The sequence below is a fragment of the Sitophilus oryzae genome, unplaced genomic scaffold (assembly GCF_002938485.1).
Source record: "Sitophilus oryzae breed Bouriz unplaced genomic scaffold, Soryzae_2.0 scaffold_1350_pilon_pilon, whole genome shotgun sequence".
Lineage (NCBI taxonomy): Eukaryota > Metazoa > Arthropoda > Insecta > Coleoptera > Curculionidae > Sitophilus > Sitophilus oryzae.
In genome coordinates, this window is record NW_022146005.1 from 293985 (window position 1) to 317644 (window position 23660).

The 23660-nt window shown below is 35.2% G+C and overlaps 1 protein-coding gene across 1 annotated transcript in view; it reads right to left on the bottom strand.

The window, feature by feature from the left end:
• Nucleotides 1-23660, bottom strand: part of LOC115875151 (MOXD1 homolog 2) — a 233737-nt gene that overhangs the window by 15557 nt on the left and 194520 nt on the right. Inside the window, exon 5 of the mRNA XM_030890542.1 lies at nucleotides 12451-12735. Coding sequence (XP_030746402.1) covers nucleotides 12451-12735 — 285 coding nt within the window. The remainder of the gene's footprint in view (nucleotides 1-12450; nucleotides 12736-23660) is intronic.

Below are 23660 nucleotides of genomic sequence, written 5' to 3' on the forward strand. Positions count from 1 at the left end.
GTATTCATTTAAAATTTCCCAATATGGCGGACTTCAGTATGGGAGGCTTAAAAAACGATAATCTCTAGACTGGAATCGACTGTGGTTCAAATCGTTCAAATTGATAATCTGTGGTAAATCCAATTGAACTCTAACACTTGGCTGACATTGACGTTTACGTTTCCTTTTTCTAAATATTTTCATTATTTTTTGAGTTTTTATTCACAAATTCTACTTGATTTTGTTCTTTTATTTAACCTGCAGCCTGCAGTACTAATTATATAGTTATAAATAATCTTTTCACCGATCAAGAACTGATAGGAATAGGCTGGAAGATATTCAAAATGTGTAAAACGCTTAAAAACGTATTAGAAAACATTGACTCGTCCGCAAATTCGTGAAAATAAATTAGCCCAGATGTTTGTAAAAAGGTCTCTAATTATTTTGAGAAGTTTCCTCGTATCAGTAATTTTCAGGTTTGTAATATGTATATGATAATAAATAGATTAAAACTTTTATTTCAATTTCAGGAAACAGCGCGGACATTTGAGATTGTTGTAAATCAGTTTTAAAATATAAAGAAGGTTTAAAACAGGTTTAAAAGTTGAGTTAGTAGAGAAGACCTAAATAAGGTAATGTTGGTAATGGGACCAAAGATCAAATAACACTTGAAATATATAATACGTACAATAATTGTAAGTAGTTTTTATGAATCTGTTTGATATCTATTGCATTGTTTTTATATTTCTTGAATTTTTTTTTTTACTTTACAGGATACACAAAGAATAATAAAAAATACAATTACTCACTAAAAGCACTTAAGGTTTGTAATAGATGTAGTTAGAATATCAAACACCAAACCAAACCAAAGATTATGTTTTATTTTACTGGTATTCCTCACATTTGAAAGGAAAGTCATTTCATAAATAAGCAGAAGGACATTGTATAGTACACTCTATATTAATAATTCTTTTTTATCCTATACTTGTTAGTTGACACATCACTTATTAGGTATAAAATTTAGTACTGATTCCAAACCTATAGTTGTGGTTGTGACATATTCTGATGTGTTTCTGGCAATTTAAAATAAGTTAATATTTAAACAAACATTTCTGTCTTTCCTGACAAGAGTGTGAACACAAATTTAATAAAGGTAAATGTGAATAATGTTCTGATTATTACAGTTTGCATGGATGTTTTTGTATGTTGTTATTTTTAATAAAGTATATTTAATGAGTTTTTCAGTATTTCTTTCTCCCTCAGAGGATTGTGTTCTAATCTTTATATACAAATTTTCATAAATTATATCTACAAAATGTATTACCTTATAGGTAGACTTTGTAGTTGATACAGTTTAACAGTATATAAAAGAACTATTTAAATAAGATGTTTGAAAATATATAGCTGTTTTTGCACACATCAATTCAATTTGTGATTAACTGTACTGTAATAAAAACAAATTAACAGAAATGGGGTATAGACCACCCCATTTCTATAACATGAAACGCGTCATCCTACTTCCAAGTCTTCTATTAATTTCACTTATTAAACAACTATAATTATTCAATAATCTTGATAATTCTAGGAACTCTCAGATATCGTCAAAACATGAAAACAAAAATTCACTTCCTATAGTTCTTACGTCCCTTTAACTGAAATATAAGAATCAGGGAAGTTAATATTCTGACTGAGAAACTTTATAAAACACCTTTAAGTAAAATCTCTTCGGATCTGCGGTAAAATACCTTTATTCTTATTAAATAATTTCAATAATCTATGTTTTTATTAACGTCAACTTGACAATCCTGAAAAATGTTATTGTTCACCAAAGAGTAATTCGCTAACGCCAACTTATTTTTCATTAAAAAGAAATTACCAATTTTCGTAACTAGGTCGGCCATATTGAGGAACTTTTAAAAGAATTGTACTATATCAACTTTCCCTTTTAGGATGGAAGTTATAATAAACGGATTATAAAATAAAACCCTAATTCACAGCCATAGACCAAAATACTTTATTTTTAACATTGAACAAGTAATTACATTCTACAAAAATGTTTTTTTACTTTTCAGAATTCTGATTTTGTGGCGATATAGCCAGGCTTTTTTCAAGATTTGTGCACCACCATCAAACAAACATCTTTTCATTGTGCAAATGGAAAAAGAAACATAAAAAATGAGGGCTCTGTCACATAATTTATCATCTTCTAACATTATGATAATTTATATTTAAATTCGGTGATTTTTCTACCGGCAACAATGGCCAAGGAAAAATATCCCTGTCACTTGGAAATGGCATAGAACGATACGGAAAATAATACGATAAGCGACGACTGTCACGGCTCTAAAAGAAAATCAATTTCCAATTTAAATAAACAGGAATAACGAAATTATTCGAATTTGTTCGGCGAGAATGAGAAAATAACGTCATTTTTAGTCATGATAAGAATAATACAATGAAAAATCGATGTTTATTTCGTCTATAGTTTGAAAACAATTAATTATTATTGAAAATTAAAGGACTTCGGACTTTCATTGTCTTTGTTTAAACGTTTCAAAACCTTGTGTGAATCAAAATAAATAAAGACAGTGGAAGTCCGAAATCCTTTTATTTTCAATAATGAATCATTGTCTACAAAATGAATTATTAGTTTTGTTTTACATAGCTGAAATTTGTACATATATAAATTGTAGCGTTTTTTAAACAACTACCACTGCGAACGGCAGCTTTTCATCGGAGAGCAGTCGTGGATAAGGTATTTCACTGGAAAGAAAACTAATTAAGAACAATAAACAAAAAAATAGATATTGGGCGCCAGGCATGTACAGAGAAAGAAAACACAGTTGTATATTACTTAAAACTAATGACTATATTTATTCATGATGAATTCTGATGGTAAATAGCATTGTACAATTTTAATAATTATTATAGTGGTTATTTGTTGAGTAAAACTATGTATGTAAATAATATTAAATATGTTCTATGAAAAGACTATGAAAAAATACAATGCGTGTAACGTTATAGAAAATATAAGAAAAGTAGCATTACTTTATTTAAATTGTTAAATTTTATGCGGTGTTAAATCTGATATGTTGCAACCTGTAGATTCTAGAATCTATGTCTCGTTATTCATCTGTTAATATAGCGCAATAATATCTATAGAAAGTAATACTATTACAAGGCGTAATATAATGAAACCTAAAATCTAAATCACATTGTAACTACTGAATCGACATAAATGTTCTTAATAATCTAACCACTAAATATAGTCCGTACGATATTATTTAAAATGTACGTTACTGTTTAAGACTGAAAATATAGAAAATCTAAAACATAAAAACTAGAACGTAAATCTACACTTAGCTGTTCTTTATGTAATCTTGCTTCAAACAGTAGCAGCGTGAGGTGGTCTCGCATCTCTGTACTCAGCCATCCAACACAACCAAAGGGGCCAGAATGAGACACCATAAATCGGTACAGCCGTAACTAACTAGCTTACAGCTGGGAACGAAGCAGCATGGGACTCAAGCTACATCCACGCTGTGGCACTTATATGTAAGAAAAAATCATTCTTACTGGGGACACTCGTCCACAGGACATCCGTACATAAGATAATGTCCGTACATAAGACACTACCCGTACCTTGGACACAGTCCGTACCTTGGACACAGTCCGTACCTTGGAAATAGTCCGTACCTTGGACACAGTCCGTACCTTGGACACAGTCCGTACCTTGGAAATAGTCCGTACCTTGGACCCTAAAAATATGAAACTCTTGTTTAAAACCAAACAAGGTCTAATAAACAAAATAAACCTACCTCGAAATACTTCCGAGGGCTCAATAAATAATAAACAACATGTCCTTTCTTCCATGTGACATTCTGGAGGACAAAAGAAAAGGGACGCCAACGTGCCAGCAAAACACAAATACAAGTTGGGACATCCGTAACTCTACCCTAAAAATATTCAATAATAATATCGAATCTATAAAAGGTAATAACTCATCTTTACCTGTTGCTTTGAAATAGCAGCTGATTCAGATTATACAGCAAGATTTAAATAATCACCATTTCTAAAAGCTGGGATAAAACAGAGCGTCAAAACAAAGTGAGGTTAAGCACGGAGAGTTGACAGAAGCGATGTTGACAGCGCGCGCCTCCACAGAATAGTAACAGGGTTGTGTCGAATGATCACAGGGTTGGCGACCAGGGAACGTAAAAATTACGCGTCAAATAATCTATCCGCCCTGAACGAGAGGGAATCCGGTGATGATAGGCCCAGACATCATATATTATATATAAAAAAGATATGTAACGAACTAAAAACGTTACAAAATTAATAAAAATATCAAATTACTTAAAACTACAAGTTCAAAATTTGTGTATTAAATAAAGTTTCATTGAAGACCAACCAACTATAAACAGTGAAAACATACACAAAACTTCTATTTCCCATGACCAGTGAAACTTCAAAATTTAACCGATACGAGTTGCAATTGAAGGAATATTAACTAGTTTATTTAAGCCCTTTGTACTCCATTACGATTCAACGAATTTTGGAATATTACAAAACGATTTGCCAGTATTAACTCAGTAAACAAGAGGGAGCATTTCTCTATTACGCCGATTATTTAATTAGGCATCCATTCTTCTTCTCTATCTATCTCCCTTCGATGCAGTTCTTTGGTCGCATTCGAATTTAATTAATTCTAGCCGAATTATCGTAGGGCTCTGGATCCCTCTATGGATAATATAAATTAATGATATGCTGTCTCGAATCTATGAACTAATGTGCCATATAAAATAGATGGACTGGTCGAGTTGGATAGAGTTATATTTCGATAGTTTGTAATGGTTTAGGACTAGATGAGGGTAAAATGAACAGCAAATCGTTTAGTTATATGAAAATTTGACTGATTGGGTTATAAATTATTTGAAAAATAGTTGTGTCATATTCCAGGTACTTTTAACCCTGGACAGTAAACTCCTGTGGAACAGGCATATTAAGAACACTACCAGCAAAGCCATAAAGGCTCTCATGATATGCAGAAGACTGGCCGGAAATAGATGGGGCTGCTCCCCTAACATTTTGCGCTGGATGTATACCATGATAGTAAGACCCATGATTACTTATGGAGCAGTTGCCTGGTACACAAAACTAGAGCAACGGACGGCAAGGCTAAACCTATGCAAAGTCCAGAGACTAACATGCGTTTGCATCACAGGAGCCATGAGAACCTGTCCAACAGCAGCAATGGAGGTCATTCTAGATCTAACACCACTGCACATTGTCATTGGTAGATATGCCAATGCGACATTGATTAGAATGGTCACTAACGGAATTAGTACTGGGAGAATTGTCAGATCAGGGGCTTGGAACACCCTCATAAAGGAAATACCACTCCTGCAACTCCCAGTGGACGATATGCTAAGAACGTACAACTTTGAGAAACATCTCCATGTAGTATTGAGCAATAAAAAGGATTGGAAGAGCGAAACGCTTGCCCAGCAGTTAAAAGACCATACCATAACTTGGTATACTGATGCTTCCAAAACCAATACGGGAACAGGGATCGGAGTGTTTGGGCCGAGAGCTAAATACTCCGAACCAATCGGCACTTACCCTAGTATCCTACAGGCAGAAATCTACGCTATCGAAAGATGCATACAACTTATCTTAGATAGGAACTATCGGAAACAAGAAATAGCCACCTTGTCTGATAGTCAAGCAGCGTTAAAAGCGATCAACTCAGTATCAATCCATTCGAAATTGGTCAAAGAATGCATAGAGAAGCTGAATAAATTAGGCAAAGAAAACAAAGTCCTCCTACACTGGGTGCCTGCTCACCAAGGGATAGAAGGCAATGAAAAAGCAAATAATCTAGCTAGGAAAGGAGCGAACACTCCACTAACTGGACCAGAACCGTTCTGCTTTCCAAGTGGTAACCAACTCAAGGCGGAACTCAAGAACTTGGAAGATTCCATCCGCAACCTGGAATGAAAATCTTGCAATGGTCTAAGACACTCGAAGAAGTTTCTGAGGGCTTATGATCAAGAAAAATCACAGATCTTCCTGGGTCTGAGTAAGAACAATCTTCAGATTGTCACGGGACTTTTAACAGGACACTGTCTCCTCAATGAACACCTCAGTAGATTGAAACTAAGAAGAAACGGCGAATGCAGATTCTGTGGGGAAGATGGTGAAACACATTCGTGCCATGAATTTTGATACGACTGATATTGGAGATGGAGAACTACCCTCTATAAAACCGTCCCAGATACTGGCTTTTGTCAAAGCCCTGGGACTGTATGATGAGTTATGATTCAAGAAAGGGGGACACAATGGATCTGTAAGGTCGAAGTGATTAACCCCCCTCCCACTCATTCTAGATTCTAGATTCTAGATTCCAGGTACTTAATTCACATGGGACGCGCAATAAATTTGTGGGTTTATTTGTGTGATGTAATTACCAAACAGTAATTTTCAATTAATTGAATTCATTCAAAAATTGATATTGGACACTTCCACTCTCTTCAATATTAAATGTGTAATACAGTACTGTCTTTCTCGATTGTTAAGACCTACACACACAAAATTGAATGACAAAAACGTATTGTATAAATAAAAACAAGTGCGTGTAGTGTAGGTTTGTCATAAACTTGTAACATTCTTGTACTCTACTATAATAAGGTAGTAAGTGACTTCACATATTTATATTTCTTTTTATCTGAACATTTATATTGTTCTGGACAAATGCAATTTCTTTTGAACATCTTTTAATGCCAATGTTTCTACTTAATAATTTATAATTTATATACATTTTTATGGTCTATGGGCATTACCATGCATGCTTTGCGTACTTTGGATTCTGATATGCCACAAGTAGTTGGATCATTTCATGTCCTTTTAGACAGACTTCAGTTGGCCTTATTGTTTAAAAAATATTAGAGCTGCCACAACTATACATCATCCTAACTAATTTCCTCCGGTTGAATTTTTGAGATTGATGTTTTTATTGTTGTTGAGCTTACGTGCGAATCTACAAATTATTTCAGAAAGTCTCTTTATACAGGGTGATTCTTAAATAAGTGCAAATATTTTTAAGGGTAGTATAATTCGACTCACGAAACATTTCAAGAAACATGAAAAAAAATATCTGAAAATTTTGAAAAAAATTTTGAAAATGATTTTAGTTTTTGGTTAAAAAACACCATTTCTTCATAATGGTAAGATAGGTATAAGATTAAATATACAAGAAAGAAACCCCCGAAATATCCAGTGGTTCTCAAAATTTAAGCAATTTTTTTTGGATATTTTCAAAGCAAAATAACTCGGTTATTTTGGACTTATTGGAAAAACGGCAAAAACAAAATATGATTCTTTTATCGAGATCTACCAGCCCTAAAAATATTTGCCCTTATTTAAGACTCACCCTGTATACAGGCTGCGTCTCAAAAGTGGCACTTCTATATTTTTTTATTTTTTCAGATAAAAAACGAGATTTGGTAATTGGCACCCTCGCTATTTTTGTACTTTATTCGATAGAAAATGACACTCTGAATAGAATGACATATCATATGTCAACTTTTGACATTTTTGCACATGGTTTATTTCAAATTGTAACATGCGGTTCATAACGACAATTTGACTCAATTGAAATACCAAGTGTGTGGTATCAAATTATTCGTAAAAAATTGCTTTTTCCAAATATGCTAATAAAACACCCTCGTTCCGTTTTCGTTTACATTGAGATATGATTAAAAATACGATTTGTGCATGTTTTAACCGGCCAGGACAAGACACTAAACACATTAGACGATCAAATCTATATATCCAATAGATAAAGTAAAATTAACAAAAAAAAATAAAAAAAATACCGAAGGTGCCAGTTAAAAATAATAAGTCATTTCCGGTGAAAAAGAAAATAACCGAAAACAATTGAATACGTCAATCAGTTCTAATTTATGTCATATACTAATATCACAAATCTTCAAAGTTATAGTCAAACAAAGTTATAGGGTTGTGCCACTTTTCAGATGCACTCGGTATATAGTTTAGAGAGTATAAATTTAGGTTATACATTGAATGGGATTGCTTTACAGTAATACCGAAAAGTATGTTTAAAAAAAAACGGCGTTTAGTTGGCTTGCAAATAACGATCGATGACACTCCCCATATAATTTTACATATAAAATGACAGCGATATTCATTTCATAGCCATCGCTGACGCCGTTTTTTTTGGTCTTCTATAGAGCGGCAGACTTGATCTCTGACGATCAAAATTAAAACTAAAAACTAAAATTATCGTCATTTTACTAATTGCTCTTAGATTTTGAAGATTATTTTTATTATTTAAGGAAAAGTTTATCAAAAATAAGACAAAACATGAACAATGCCCAATCTCCATAGTTATAATAAGTTTCTTCTTTCTCTGTTAATCTAAATGCTTTATGGTCTCATTTTCTACGTATAAATTTCAATCTAGACCCTCCCTAAAACCCATCCGCCACATTAAAACATTAGATTTAAGTCCCCAAACGTCGAAACTGGGTCGATTTACATCTCTCCCCCGGGAACATCAAAAAAGCTACGCGACACGGACGAAAATCTTTGTATTTCCGCCGAGCGGTGGAAATTGAATAAGCGTATATGGAAGGAAAATCTGTACTTTAAGGTCTCCGCCGACTGACACCTACTGAATGTAAAATATAAGCTATTTCCGTAAAGTATGCTAAATTTATATCGAATATGTTTCTGACGTTTCCGGAGTTCGAACCTCGATTTCGCACTTTTTAAGAAAGTGTATTTTTCTGTTTTTTTTTTCTCGCTTACCTTTATATTTTCGCCATTTGCTTACGCGTTCTTGAACAATCTAATGGAAAACGTACATATATTTTTATTTTTAGGATTTTGTTTCTGCTACTTATGTTTATGTATGATATTCGACATCAATTTGAATTTAATTTTACTGGAAATATATGCTTTTGACTTTCAATCGCAACTCGCTGGATGTTTTGACTAGGTATGTACTCAAAAAAAACTATGGGGTTTAAAATACACACACCGGAAAAATCTAAGGATATCATTTTATTAAAGTTAAAACTATATGTTTTCAATAAACAATCACATATTTGTAGGCCGATTCTTTCTACTTCGATTGAACCGAAGTAGTCACACTAGTTATTTCTAAATTTGGGATATTTGCAGAAGTGTTTGTGCATTTTTTGTCAAATGTATAAAAAGCGCCTAGCATCAATTGTTCGAATTTAACCTGTACTGGCTATGTTTTTATGATAACTGGCCAGAATTCATTCAAATAACTCTGTTTAGTATTAAACGACATTATGGAGCGTAGACATCTTAACAGAGACGAAATGCTAAGGCCATGTGTATGCTCGAAGCTGGAGTGCGCCAAATCGACGTAGCTAGAGCATTAAATACAACACAAAGTGTAATATCGCGATTAAGTGCACGCTACCGTGAAAGTGGTGATGTTGCTGAAAAGCACACAGGGCGACATCGCATTACTACCCCTCAGCAAGATCATTTTTTACAATTAAATGCTCGACGCCGACCGACTCTTACAGCACCAGAGCTTGGTTTAATTCTCCAGAAACACATAATGTAACCGTTAGTCCTGACCCTGTTCGCAATAGATTAAGAGAGGTCAACTTAAGAAGCAGACGCCCCTGGAGAACTCAACCCTTAACGAGAGGAAATCGAGAGGTACGATATTTGTAGGCTCAAGATCATGTTCAGTGGTCGAATGAACAATGGGCCAATGTTCTCTTCACGGATGAGTGACGCTTTGGAATTCATCCGGATTCGAGAAGGCTTAGGGTATGGAGAGAACCGGGAAATCTTATTCGGTTGGATCATGTTCAGGAAGTGCACCCTTATCAAGGTGGAACAGTTATGGTCTGGGGAGGAGTCCAGTTAGGCCGAAAAACCGATCTCGTTTTTCTTGAAAGGTTTCTAACAGGAATCACATATCGTGATTTAATTCTTGAGCCTGTCGTGTTACCATATGCCAATGATTTTGGGAGAAACTTCATTCTCATGCATGAGAATGCACGGCCTCATACAGCCAGAGTGGTAAGTGAGTTTATCAATGCTCATCAATTAAACATCTTACCCTGGCCGGCACAATCTCCTGACCTCAACCCCATCGAGCACGTATGGGACGCGGTCCAAAGAAGAATTTTGAGAATGGGTATGCCTCGTGAAAGTCGTAGGGATCTGGTTCGGGCCGTGAATGCAGCGTGGTAAGCTGTACCTCAAGAAGAGATCGACAATCTGATCAGGAGCATGGAGAGACGATGTAGGGCTGTAATGAACAGTAGAGGAGGCCATACCTTTTATTAAGTAAAAATGGTTTTTTCTTTTTTTTTAATTCACAGTTTAGAATAAAAAAAAATGTGTGTATTTTTTTGAGTTCAATAAAAATCAAGGTAAATTTGAAAAACTCGGTAAATTTCGCATTTTTATTTCCAATACGTCCTGTAAACTATTTGTTTATTTTAATTTTATTATATCAGATAATAAAATTACTGACGATGGCTGGATAAAATTGTAATATCCCTAGACTTTTCCGGTGTGTTTACCTATAAACAGTATTGAAAATAGTTACTTTTTTTATACAAGACGATAATGCAATTTTATCGTTTTGTATAAAACAATATTTTTTTCCATAGCGAGTTACGTTTTAAAAAATATTCAGAAATTATTATTTCAAGGAATTTATTACGAGTAGAAAAAATATTGTGCTGGGTTGGCGTTGGTTTCTATGTAATTTGACAAATAAATAAAGCTGTCTCTTTAGTTTTCAGTTTTGGGTCAATATTTTTTAATTATCTTTCGTGTCGATTGCTGATTGAATTGGAGCCAGAAATGGCTCAAAACGAAATAAGTAAATTATCAACAGATATTCAGGCTGAGGCGACAAACGCCATATCCAAACTACTTCCATTTAAATCCCGAATAACTTATGAAAAGGAATACAAAAATTTTCTAAAATGGAAGCAGTTAAAAAACGTGCGAGAAGAAATAAAGTTTTTAAACTATCCTGACTGTTAAAGTTGCTATGGACAAAATAAAAAAGTAACGTATAAAACATTAAAACTTTTAATTCTTATATGCACAGAAATTCCCTCATGCCCATTTAAAATGGAAATCAGAATACAGCTATTATAATACTCGAACACGTACATTTTCTAAATCATAAATGTAAAACTAACACAATCGGAAACTTTTTAGCATCTCGCTGTAACAGAGCTTCCCAACTTTGCTTAAACACTCACACACAGTCAGCTCCAAAACGATTTCTCATTGCTCCGACATTAATACAGTTTAACTATTTCAACTTTAAATATGTATATGTGTTGTAAAACCGCGCCGGCAAATTATAATTTATACTGATTGCATCTAAATCTACGTGTGCACGTTGTTGCGATGTTGACGGTGCGGAGAATGAACGGGAGTGAGAGCAGAGGAGTGTATTTGAATATATTCTACATAATTGCATGGAGTTGTACCAATTTTGATAATTTCTCTCTGTGTGTGTGTGTGCAAGTTTGACGTACTAACGGCCAAATTAAATTAGCCAGCGCGACAATCTAAAATCGCGAATAAATTTTAATCTTTGACGTGGGTTATTATGCTTCGAATTCTAAACGAGGTACTAATTCATAAGCGGTACGTGTGTGCATATATAGCTCGTTTACATAATTATTTTGCCTGCATTTTGTCGGATTTCCTCATATTAAACGCCAATAATATTTAATTAGTTTAATGAAATGTATCAAGAGGATGCTAAAATTTTGTTTTAAATATATTTTAAGGATATAGGTAGATATCCTCTTCTGAGTCTAACTATCTAGACAAAGTATCGCCGATTTTTAGTTTTCAGTTCATGCTTTAAAATTATTGTTTATTTCTAATATCTATTCTTCATTGGTTTCGACAACGGAGTTAAACATATAAGAGTTGAAAAGTAGTCGACGCCAAAGTATATATAAAATACATACATTATATAAAATACAATAACAAACAAATTAAAAGGTTATTTTTTTTAACCTCTTTTAAAAAATGTTTAACCTTTTAATTTGTTTATGATTGTATTTTACATTTTGACCGCTATATGACTTTATTAGAATTTGTTTATTATTCTGATTATAATTATTTTATCTTTCTGGGCCTGAAGATGGGAATTATTAAGTCCCGAAACATGTCGCCCCCTTCTTTTTTTTGAAGCAAATTAAAGTTAAATAAACATTTTAAAAAATGGTGAGTTTTTTGTCCCCTACCCCTCGTCAGAAGTTTTACTTTGTATAAAGTTTGTTGTAACGAGAAAATACATGATAGTTACAGTTGTTGTTGGTTATTTTAATTCAGAGATAAATTGTAATTTCTGTCATTTTTTGGATATCATTTTTCTTCTACATGAGATATTAAACTAAATTTGACACTTACCCTAATCAAATGGTGTTTCCTACTAATACTAGCCGGTATTTTAAACACCCTACACCAGTACAACGTGTCTCCAGGTATTGACGGTGGTTCCACTGCCGGGTTTCTCAACTCCCACATCCTGGCAGTCTCTTCCGGTCGGGGAGCTTCCTGATCGGCGCGCTGCACCAAATACAGACTCTGCGCACCCCTGTTCCCTAGATCGTGACGCGGTAAGGACTTGGGACCCACCGCGCCACCTAGCGGTTCGTCGCGGTGGAACGCCCAGACGATGCGCATGGTGTCATTCTGAAATAAGAAGTTCAACGTTAAGAATAAATATTTCTACTTTAGTTTCATTTGAAGAAAATCGTTACCATGACATCTTCTCAAACTTTATAAGTAGCAATTGTAAGTTGCCATGGTAGAGAAGCTCTTGTAATGAAGATTAAGGATCTATCTATAGAAACTGTTTTATAAAATTTAAATATGTTAATTAGGGCCGACATATTTAAATTTTGTCAGTGATGACATGTATTGTTTATGTCGGTTCCATATATCTTGTGAAACATTACTCGTAGAGGTTTTACTGCAATAAATGACGAAAATGTATATTTTTTTCACTCAGTAATTTAATAAATACAGGTACGAACAAAAATGTATTACTCTTCAAAACAGATAAAAAAAACTTGTAGGTGGCGCCACCTACAAGTGGGAGTTATATTGACATAGAATTAAAATTTCTTATGTCAAAAAACACTCAGAAACCAATTTTCATCCAAATGCCGACGTTAATTCAGAAACTATTTGGTATCTAATAATTGAAATAAAAATGAAACTTCTACACCCTATATCTCCGAAGTGAATGATGTTAGGACTTACATTTACAGGAACATTTTTATTTATTTTTATTTGTAGAATATACTTAATATTCTATACTCAAAAATAAATTTCCGGAATACAAATCGGACCACCCTGTATACATATAGATATTCTGACACCTAGATGAAACGGGTTTTTATCACTCTATAAAAAGAAAGAAGTAAATTAGGGAAACCTGTTGATAATTGACTCAACTAAAAAAATATCACTTGCTTCCTCTGCGGATGCTCTAAGCGCTGTTAGTCACTTAATTACCAATACCGGGCGATTTACAACTTAAATTAATGAAAATGATAGTGGGAATGTAGCGAGGTATTTGTTTATATACGGACAGACAGGTTAGAAAACATAATAATCGATTTCGTTTCCTCTCATTTAATGATTGCCTACAACTAACGAGTCTATTTTGAGTTATGCAAAGTTACGCAATTAAAAGTAATTAGTTTATCACAGAAAAAGTTGGATAAATGTTTAAAATATTAGTGCAAGTCTACTACATTTTATAATCACCACCACTCTATACTATCTAAAGAAGAAAACATTCGACCAATGTGTACTACCAGTCATGAACTAGGCATGCGAAACCAGGACGCTTAAAACAGACATCATAAGGAAACTGCAGGTCGCACAACGCTAAATCGAACGAAGGACTATCTAAGCGGGACAATTACATCAGTCCACCGACTCTCAGCGATCAGAGTGGCGTCAGCATACCGGACGGTATCACATGATGCAGTATCATGCTTGCCTATCGACATCTTGACGGGAGAACACCAGCGACAACACCGCAAGAAGAAAGCCGTGCAGCGACAGGTCTTCTGTGAAGAAGAGAGGCCTGAAAGTCATCGTCTCTGGCAAGTGAGATGGGACAGCTCGACTAAAGGTCGGTGGACACATCGACTAATCCCGGATGTCACCAAATGGATCACCCGTGTGCACGGGGAGGTTGGATTCTACATCACCCAACTCTTGACTGGGCATGGATGCTTTCGAGCATCTTGGACTGCATGCTGAAGAATCAATCGGCATGGAACAAGGTAGCGGAGTATGCTGAGACCATACTCAAGGATATTCGCACCACCTACGAAGAATAGACAGCAGTAACACCAAATAAGAACGCCCCGGCGAAGTAGTATTTACAAAGAGTGCCGCTGGCGAAAGAACGTTCCTGGAGAGAGGACAGAGGTGTAGGTTAGGTTTTAGTGAGGTAAAAATCCCACATAACTCATCTGGCATATAGTAGGTTTTCCCAGGCGAGTACCTGTTGCAGGTTTCCCCCTTCACCTCTTAAATGTAAAAAAAACCACTCTATCTAAAGAAGAAAACATTCGACCAATGTGTTACTACCAGTCATGACCTAGGCATGCAAAACCTGGACACTTAAAATGGACATCATAAGGAAACTGCAGGTCGCACAACGCTAAATCGAACGAAATATGCTGGGAATAAGCAAGAGAGATCGTAAAAGAATAGAGTGGATACGACAAAAGAGCCAGGTAATAGTTGTCATCAACAGAGTCAAATCCCTCAAATGGCAATGGTCAGGACACCTGGCAAGAAGGGCGGACACCAGATGGACCACAAAAATTACAGCACGGTACCCCCGACGAATTAAGAGACCTAGAAGAAGACCGAACCTGAGATGGGACCATGATATCAGGAAATTAGCATGGATAACTTCGGCCCGCATAGCCAACAATATACAACAATGGGTCCAACTACAAAGAAATTATCTGAATTCACATCATAATTGTAAGTGGTTGAATAAGCTGAAAATGATGATGAGAATGATGATGATATAATATTAATCCTGTTTAGATATAATATATTAACAAACCTATATTATTTGTTTCACATTATTAATATTGTAAAGAGAATTTAATGGAAATATAGCATTAAATATGATATCTCTCTTCAATAATATTGCATTCGAACTTTCGATAAATAATTTAGCTGCCCCTGAATTATCTACACATGCCGACCATAAATTTTACATCTGGCGCTATTTACAATGCCTCATTTTATTAATATTATTGCGTATTATTCGAAAAATGATATATACTCGTTCCGTATATGCGGTATTTTACCTCGGCCTTTTCAAAAAACACCACCCGTACAATTTCGGTTTATGCACAGGTATCGATTGCGGCAAAAATATTCAAATTGCATATCATTACGCCCCGTTCAATCCTCGGTATTATTTGGTTTGGCTTCATGCGTGACAGAAACAGCCAATGCAAAATTCATCTGCACTTAATGGTAGTATGATATTAAATTCTTTGTTTAAAATAACTTGGAGGGAAAGAGTCCTGATACATTAGGTGTATATAAAGAAAATTAGCTTTAAAAAGTTACCAAGATAATATATTTTAAGTTTTTTTTTAATGATCATTATTATTATTGGCCGTACTCTTAGTTTTTGCATACCATCATCGTTGGAAACAGGAAGTCCCATGCAAATTTTGAACTGTCCAAATATTGGCTCCCCTATTAATTTTACAGCTACACCCTAAAGAGGTTTCTTCAAGGTCTGCGTATGCTCAATACACATGCCAAATTGAATAATTTTGGACAAGCCGATTTTAAATAATTTAAGTTAACAAACTTTTGACGTTTCCACTAATTATACTTTAAAATTTGCGAGGACTGTCATTTTGGGAGGAATTGCAAGGTTGGAATTGCTTAAAGTTTCATTCAGAACCTCGCACTTAGTGGAATAAATTAGTGGCTTCAATTACACCTTATATTTTTTAGTTTACGATCATTCACAACGTCTCAAAAACACAATAAAAATTAATAGAATATCCTAGCAACAGCTTGCGGTGGTCAGTTGTATCCATAGAGAGAATAAGAAACCAATCATTTATTCCACTAATTGCGAGGCTCTGAATGAAGCTTAATAAAACTTGATTAAAAACCCTATATACCCCGATAATTTGTTATTGGAATGAATGTTCTATTTTCAAAAATAAAGATAGTCAGTTATACCCTGCACATTCAATATACTCAATTAATACTGAATTTTATCTCAAAATCATTTTTCATAGAATATAAGCTAATCTTTGAATTAAAATTGGTATGACAGTGCGTCATTTACCTCGAAATTAAATTCACTAACAGTTTTAGACAAGCCGCCAAGACCCCACTTACTACTTAGGATCAATTTAAAGCTCAAAAAAGCGGAAAATTCATTTTTGACCCCTGCTCTATCTCGTCCATCGGCATTTAGGAGAAAGGTTCGCAGAAATACGTCCGAAACATCCGTCCTTAATCCCTTTCCGAATGGATTCGGACGCTTTAACCCACCGTATGTTTTAGTCTGTTAAACACGCCCATTAAAATGTCAGCTTTTCGCTAAACAGAATGTGCCCTTAATCCCTCATTTCCTCTTGGAGATTCTGCAAGTCACCCACAGGACAAATGCCAGTTATTTGTCATCGTAGACGATCTTACTTACTTTGGACGCCATTAGATGACCTTGGTGTTTTATCATTTATTGATATATTCAGATAAAGCAACTAATGATAGGATAATATTCTTTTTAAAGAAAATAAAATGTAAGAATAGATCCTATTTGAAATTGTATTGTGAAACATCTAGGCGGTTAAATTTTCCATAGCGAGTTACGTTTTGAACAATATTCAGAAATTATTATTTCAAGGAATTTATTACGAGTAGAAAAAATATTGTGCCGGGTTGGCGTTGGTTTCTATGTAATTTGACAAATAAATAAAGCTGTCTCTTTAGTTGTCAGTTTTGAGTCAATATTTTTTAAGTCTCTTTCGTGTCGATTGCTGATTGAATTGAAGCTAGAAATGGCTCAAAACGAAATAAGTAAATTACCAACAGATATTCAGGCTTCAATAAACATAACATAAATAAAGATAACATAACATAAGTAAGTAAAAATTAAATACAAACAGAAAGTAATCATATTCAGAAGGTTTAATTTTTTTAGTTTTACCTAATAAAGTAACGACAAAGGTTTATACATTATTTAGAGATGGTTCTCTTTTCAATAGTATCTTATTGAACTGCCTGAGAAGAAATATAATGAAATGACAGCTACAAATAACATGCTACACAGAATACTAAGTAATATATAAGTTCGATACCTTGAAACCTCAATAAAAACAAAACTAAACTGTTCTCCCTAACACATATCTACAGTATGATGGTAGTTCTGCGTGCACTAACGACTTTAATTAATATTCTCAGGTTAAAGACTCCTACCGAACGGACCCATTTATCCATATTCTGCTAATTCTTCTCCGCGTTAAAGCCAAGGTTAGGTTAGCCGCTTCAACGAACCCATCTATCTTAAGCGGTTAATCTAAGAGCTCCTCCTGATGATTGATTAAGACGGATTTAAAAATACCACTTTTAGAACAATGTAATGTTCACTTTTGAGATAATTAGTAAACCTAGCTAAATAGACCAGGCACTTTTATATATTTTAAACTTTGATCTACTTTGGTTCTTAATTGTCTATATTATATTAATATGATATCTGTCGTCAATAAAAGAGTCTATTTTTGCTATCATCATCATCATCATCATTTTCAGCTTCTTGCCAGATGTCCTGCCCATTGCCATTTCAGGGATTTGACTCTGTGGATGACAACTATTACCTCGGTCTTTTGACATATCCACTCCATTCTTTTACGGTCTCTTTTGGTTATTCCTAGCATATTTCGTTCCATTGAACGTTGTGCGACCTGAAGTTTCCTTATGATGTCCGTTTTAAGTGTCCATGTTTCGCATGCATAGGTCATGACAGGTAATACACATTGGTCGAATGTTTTCTTCTTTAGATAGAGTGGCATTCTAGATTTGAATATGATTGTGTTTCTTCCATAAGTACTCCATGCTAACTTAATTCTTCTGTTGATTTCTGGTAGTAGAGATCCCGGGCTGTGTATTAGTTGTCCCAAATTATACATATTTGGGACACAACAAATTTTAATACACGACATGTTTGTGTATTAACACAAACACAGAAATATAACCTTATAATTCATAACGACATCGCCCATATTGAACTATACACCTACTATTAATCAGGGTGGCCTTAAACAAAAACTAAATCAATTTATCTCAACGGATTATTACAAATAAGTCCCACAAATCAAATTAATCTAAGTACTATCGCAATCATACACCGTTCCATCATCTTCCTCCTTTGGCTCAAACATAATTTGCATACATGTGGTACGAGCTTAGGAGTACCGCCATCGGAAGAAAGCAGACATTCTGACGTTTCCCACGTTTGGTACTGACCGCGGGTACCGTTAAGGATCGCGTCTGCTAGGTACCTTTAATTATTACTTGTAGCAAATGGCGTTATTATTACTGGTTGGACAATATAATTGCTGCAAAATACTAGAGGCGTGTTCCTGTGTATATTTTACGATTATTTTACATATATTAACAACAGTGTTTTCAGCATAAACCTGTCTTAAGAAAAAAAATCCAGAGATAAATGAATTATCGGTAAAGCTAGAATGCTGTACATCCTATTTGTCTAAAAATGTTATTGATATAAATTCAGTTAATAATTGGTAAACTAAATATTCATTGAAATAGTTTCTGTTGGCACGAAATCTCAGCAACAAATGTTAGGATTTGTAAAATATGCAGCTGAAACTGCATTATTCAAATAACTAATCATGCAATATCGAATCGCATATTCAATGCTGCACAAATAATTTCAGTGATGTTCCCTAATCCCAAAGCAGCTGTCACACTAATACAATAAACTATGCATTATATCGCAATAAAGTTTAAGCTACATGTATAATTAATCATACATAATAATCAGCTTATTAAAATTTGTTAAAAAATACATTTCCTCCTTTGGTAATAATGTCCTTACAAACTCTACGTACAAAAACGTTGAATCACTAGTTCAAATAGGTCATTAGAATTTATAGGTTGTTAAAATTTACGCACACGTGTAGTATACACACAATGAAGCCAGGTAAACTGTTGGTTCAGCCCTTATTTACTGAACGACCCCATTACATAAAACTGGACCCTAAAGTAAAAGGGAAGTTTCCTAGTTGCCGGGTAGCAAATATTTAAGAATTTCTTTACTGTTTTCTAAGCTATTAACATAGCCTTCCTGTAGGTTTTATTATTTTATTAATAATAGTGTGAAGAAAAAGATAAATAATGATAGATAGTTTGCCTCATTAGTTTCGTCATAACTACAGAACTCCAAATATTCCAAGTGCATGGTGAATGGCATATTGAAAGCATTTTTTAGATATTCATTGCATCATCATTATCATGATTTTCAGCTTATTCAACCCTTTCCAATTATGGCGTAACCTCCCTCACATATTTAGATACTCTCTTTGTAATTGGGCTCATTGTTAGCTATCGTTGGCTATGCGGGCCCAAGTTATTTCTGCTAATTTCCTAATATCATGGTCCCATCTAGGCCTCTTAATTCTTCGTGGGTACCATGCTGTAATTTTTGTGGTCTATCTGTTGTTCCCCCTTCTTGCCAGGTGTCCTGCCCATAGCCACTTGAGGGATTTGATTCTGTGGATGACATCTATTACCTGATTCTTTTGTCGTATCCACTCTATTCTTTTACAATCTTTTCTGGTTATTCCCCGCATACTTCGTTCCATTAAGCGTTGTGTGGCCTGCAGTTTCCTTATAATGTCCGTTTTAAGTGTCCAGGTTTCGCATGCATAGGTCCGTGACTGGTAGTACACATTGTTCGAATGTTTTCTTCTTTAAATAAAGTGGCATTCTCGATTTAAATATGATTGAGTCACTTCAAACCCGATAAGAAACGACAGGAAGACTGTGTCAAAGCGATATTGGGTAGACTAACAGGACGTTGTAAGCTTCATAGGCATCTAAAGCTGACTGAAATGACCAGAAAAGCCATGTGCAGATTGTGTCAATATGAAGAAGAAAAAACAGATTTTACGCAGTGCATTAGTGCAAGCAAATGTGCGTTTCTTTGCATGAGGCCCTGATAAGCTGTTAAGAACACAGGTAGGAATTCTAGTTCCTTGGGAGGAACTAGTTCCTTAGTTCTACTTCCTCCAGAGGAATAGTTCCTTGAACTAGGTCTTTAGTTCACATTAGTTGCCGGCTTAGTTCCCGACATTGGTTGCCGACATTAGTTCCTCTCAGTCGGTCCTCCTTTCGGTCCGGGACAGGTAACATACGGCTGGCAGTCTCCATTCTCGCCTAGCATCGGGCTACGATCGCACTGGCCGATCCGTCGCCGTTGCATATTATATATATATATATATATATATATATATATATATATATATATATATATATATATATATATATATATATATATATATATATATATATATATATCGGTCACGGTCTCGATCCCGGAATAGGTCCTAAGGAACTAGGTATTTGAGAAACCGGGAAATAGTTCCTTTCGTTACGGGGTCGGAATACTTCATTGGAACTAGTTCATTCACGAACTACACACCTCTAGTTAACAAAGAACTACGTCAGGGTTCAGTCTCCAAGAATGTAATCGAAAGATCAGAAGAGGATCACGTTAAAAATCTAATCTAATGTAAACTAAATACTGCTAATATTTTGTGGATTAACTGAAAATTCTTTTAAAGCTTATGTCGGACCTTCCCCCCGAACTCAATACCCAAAATATTCTGACATCTAATTTCTTCTTACCCGAACCACTGAAACCGATCGTTTCTCTTTTTTTGCGCGTTTCTCTACGCGTCGAGCTACCGTCAGCACTACTAAGACCATGTGCATTCCGTTGTGTCATTCTTGTGATTTACGGCTCTGCCTCGACCGTTTAACTATATACGTGCCGTCGATAATTATCGTCTTCGTCATAACTATCTCCTTAATTGCCTTTCGGCTTTCTCGGTGCACCGTCTTCCTCGGAAATCGAAACCTTCGTTAGTGAAATGGAAGAAGGCGGAAAAAATTAGACGCTAATTATTGACGAATTGGTCTGGTGTGTGCTTTAGTGGTTGATGAAGAAATTATCTGGCTGACTTTATTGATGTCTTGTTAGGTTTGGCTGGACAAGAGTTATGACTGTAAATAATAGTCTCGTTCCTGGAGAAAGGTATAAAAATGTCAAACAAAATAAAATAAAAAAAAAAAATTGAGAGTACCATCCTTGAAGTGGTTAACATATATTCTCGCAAAATATTAAACGTAAATATATTATTCTTTAACAAAACGGACGAAACAGGACAAAATGTGCATCGATACCTACATGATGCAGACATTATATTATGGCTTTGTTGTTGTCTTGTGAACTTAGGTGGACTAAGAAACAATAACTATCCTTATTCATTCGATACGACGAAGCCTCGAGCTGTTATTGCTGCGAGAGGACATACACGCAATTAAAATTAGTATAAAATTATTGTTTTGTCGATAAAAGAATCTCTAAAATCAATACTTTACTTTACTTAGACGAGACAGGAGACAGACCAGATATTGATTTATATTTATAACTGACTTCTTCTCACCATGACCTATTAATCATTTATCAATCAAATTTAGAACGTCAAGTGTCAAAATATAAGGTACCTACATCGTATACTTTACGCATTCAAAATGTTAAGCCTTAGCAGATGGGAGAAAGATCTAAATCGACTTAATAAAGCTCCCGTATACACAAGGAAAAAGAACAGAAAAGACGAGAATGTAAATTTCGCAATTTATCCACCGGTTCTCTACAATCCTACAGTTCTCATACAACACGCCAAATGTCAACGTTGAATAATTAAAGCCCATTTTCCAGTGAGTCGCGTATAAATAACGTCTTCGCGACAGTTATGTAAATGTCCCGAAACACGGACGGGCACAAGCAGCACCGGCAGCAGCGAGCTAAGGCCTAAAAGGAGTCGCTAATCTGATCCGTTTCTGCATTCGGACCGGTCGCCTCTACAAACAGAAGAAGGAAGAAGAATACGAGGAAAAAGGAGAAGGGGCAAGATTTAAAACGCTGCGAGAAGCGTTGAATTTAAATGGTGACAACGGCGACGGCTAGCGTTCAATCGGAGGGACTTATTCTATCAATTCCTTGCCGGTGCCGCGGCCGCCGTTGCTGCTGGGAAGGAGTGGACTGTCGAGCCGAGACCTTATCTCGATTATTTAAGTTCGAGTCTTGTCGTAGTGAGTGGCTCTGTTGTTTTGCATAACTCCCTTTTGGTCCAGTGGTATGCGGTTGAAAAATTACATGGGTTTGAATGCTGTTTCAAGAGAAGAGACCAATTTGAACAATTTAGAGTCACTTTCAGGTGATGTAGAATTAATTACCCATGTAAAATTAAGTGTCTAAATAGTTTTAGTTGCAGTTAGTATGCTATAGTTGAGGGACGAGGGTCATGGTCAGGTCCTTACAATAGGGATTGACATCGAATCCAAGGAGGTAATAGAGAGAGATATATGTTCTCTATTACAGATTGGGACAAGTTAAAGGGGTGGTTAAAATGGAGACAGATCCTCAAGCCTCTACCTCACGGGTGCCTCAGATAGAGATAAGTTCCTTGACTGTGAAGGGCATGAAGGGCCAAACGACAACCAAAACAAATCTGTTGTCATGTACATTTTTTTTCACAACAAGGGGCCGTCCTCTGCCGGAAACACTGCGACCTGTGAGGCCTATTGTGTTTGTCCCCTTTCTATATCTGCACCCATCATCCTATCCCTGTGCCCTGAACTAACTTATGCAATTCCTTGATAGGATGGGGGCATATTTCATCTGGTTCTAGCCTAGCTTTCCCAAATAAAAAGTATCGCTTGCGATCCAGAGCCTGGCAGTGATATATTATGTGCTCCGCTGTTTCAGGATCTTTATCGCAAAGTCTGCAGCAAAAAGTTCCTTGATACAGGTTGAGCTTTTTCAGGTAACAGTTAACAGCCATGTGTCCTGTCCACTGGAATCCGCACTCTATTCCTGCTAAGCATTAGAAGTTCTTTTGTGGTTTTAGAGCTAGGTCTGGTTCTGGTTTAAGGACAAAGGCCTTGCTGCTTCTATGCGCGTCTTGGTCATTTAATCAACCACATCTATATGTTGGCCGAATTGGCGTGAAAAGTTAACGCAAGTGGTTGAATATTAGAACAGTAAGCATTGGTGACACTGAGTTCAGTGTGTATCATATAGGTAATAATTGTCGTCTAAGCATTTCCAATGCAAATTTCGTGCGATAAAGATTTAAAAAATAGAAACAAAAGTATCTGTGACGTTTATTTGTTTTTATTTGGTGCACCAAATTTATGACTCGGATGATATTTTCTCTAAAATCGAGAACATATCCTGTATATTTTCGATTTATTCTTATAGGATGCGAGTTTCTCGAAAAATAAAA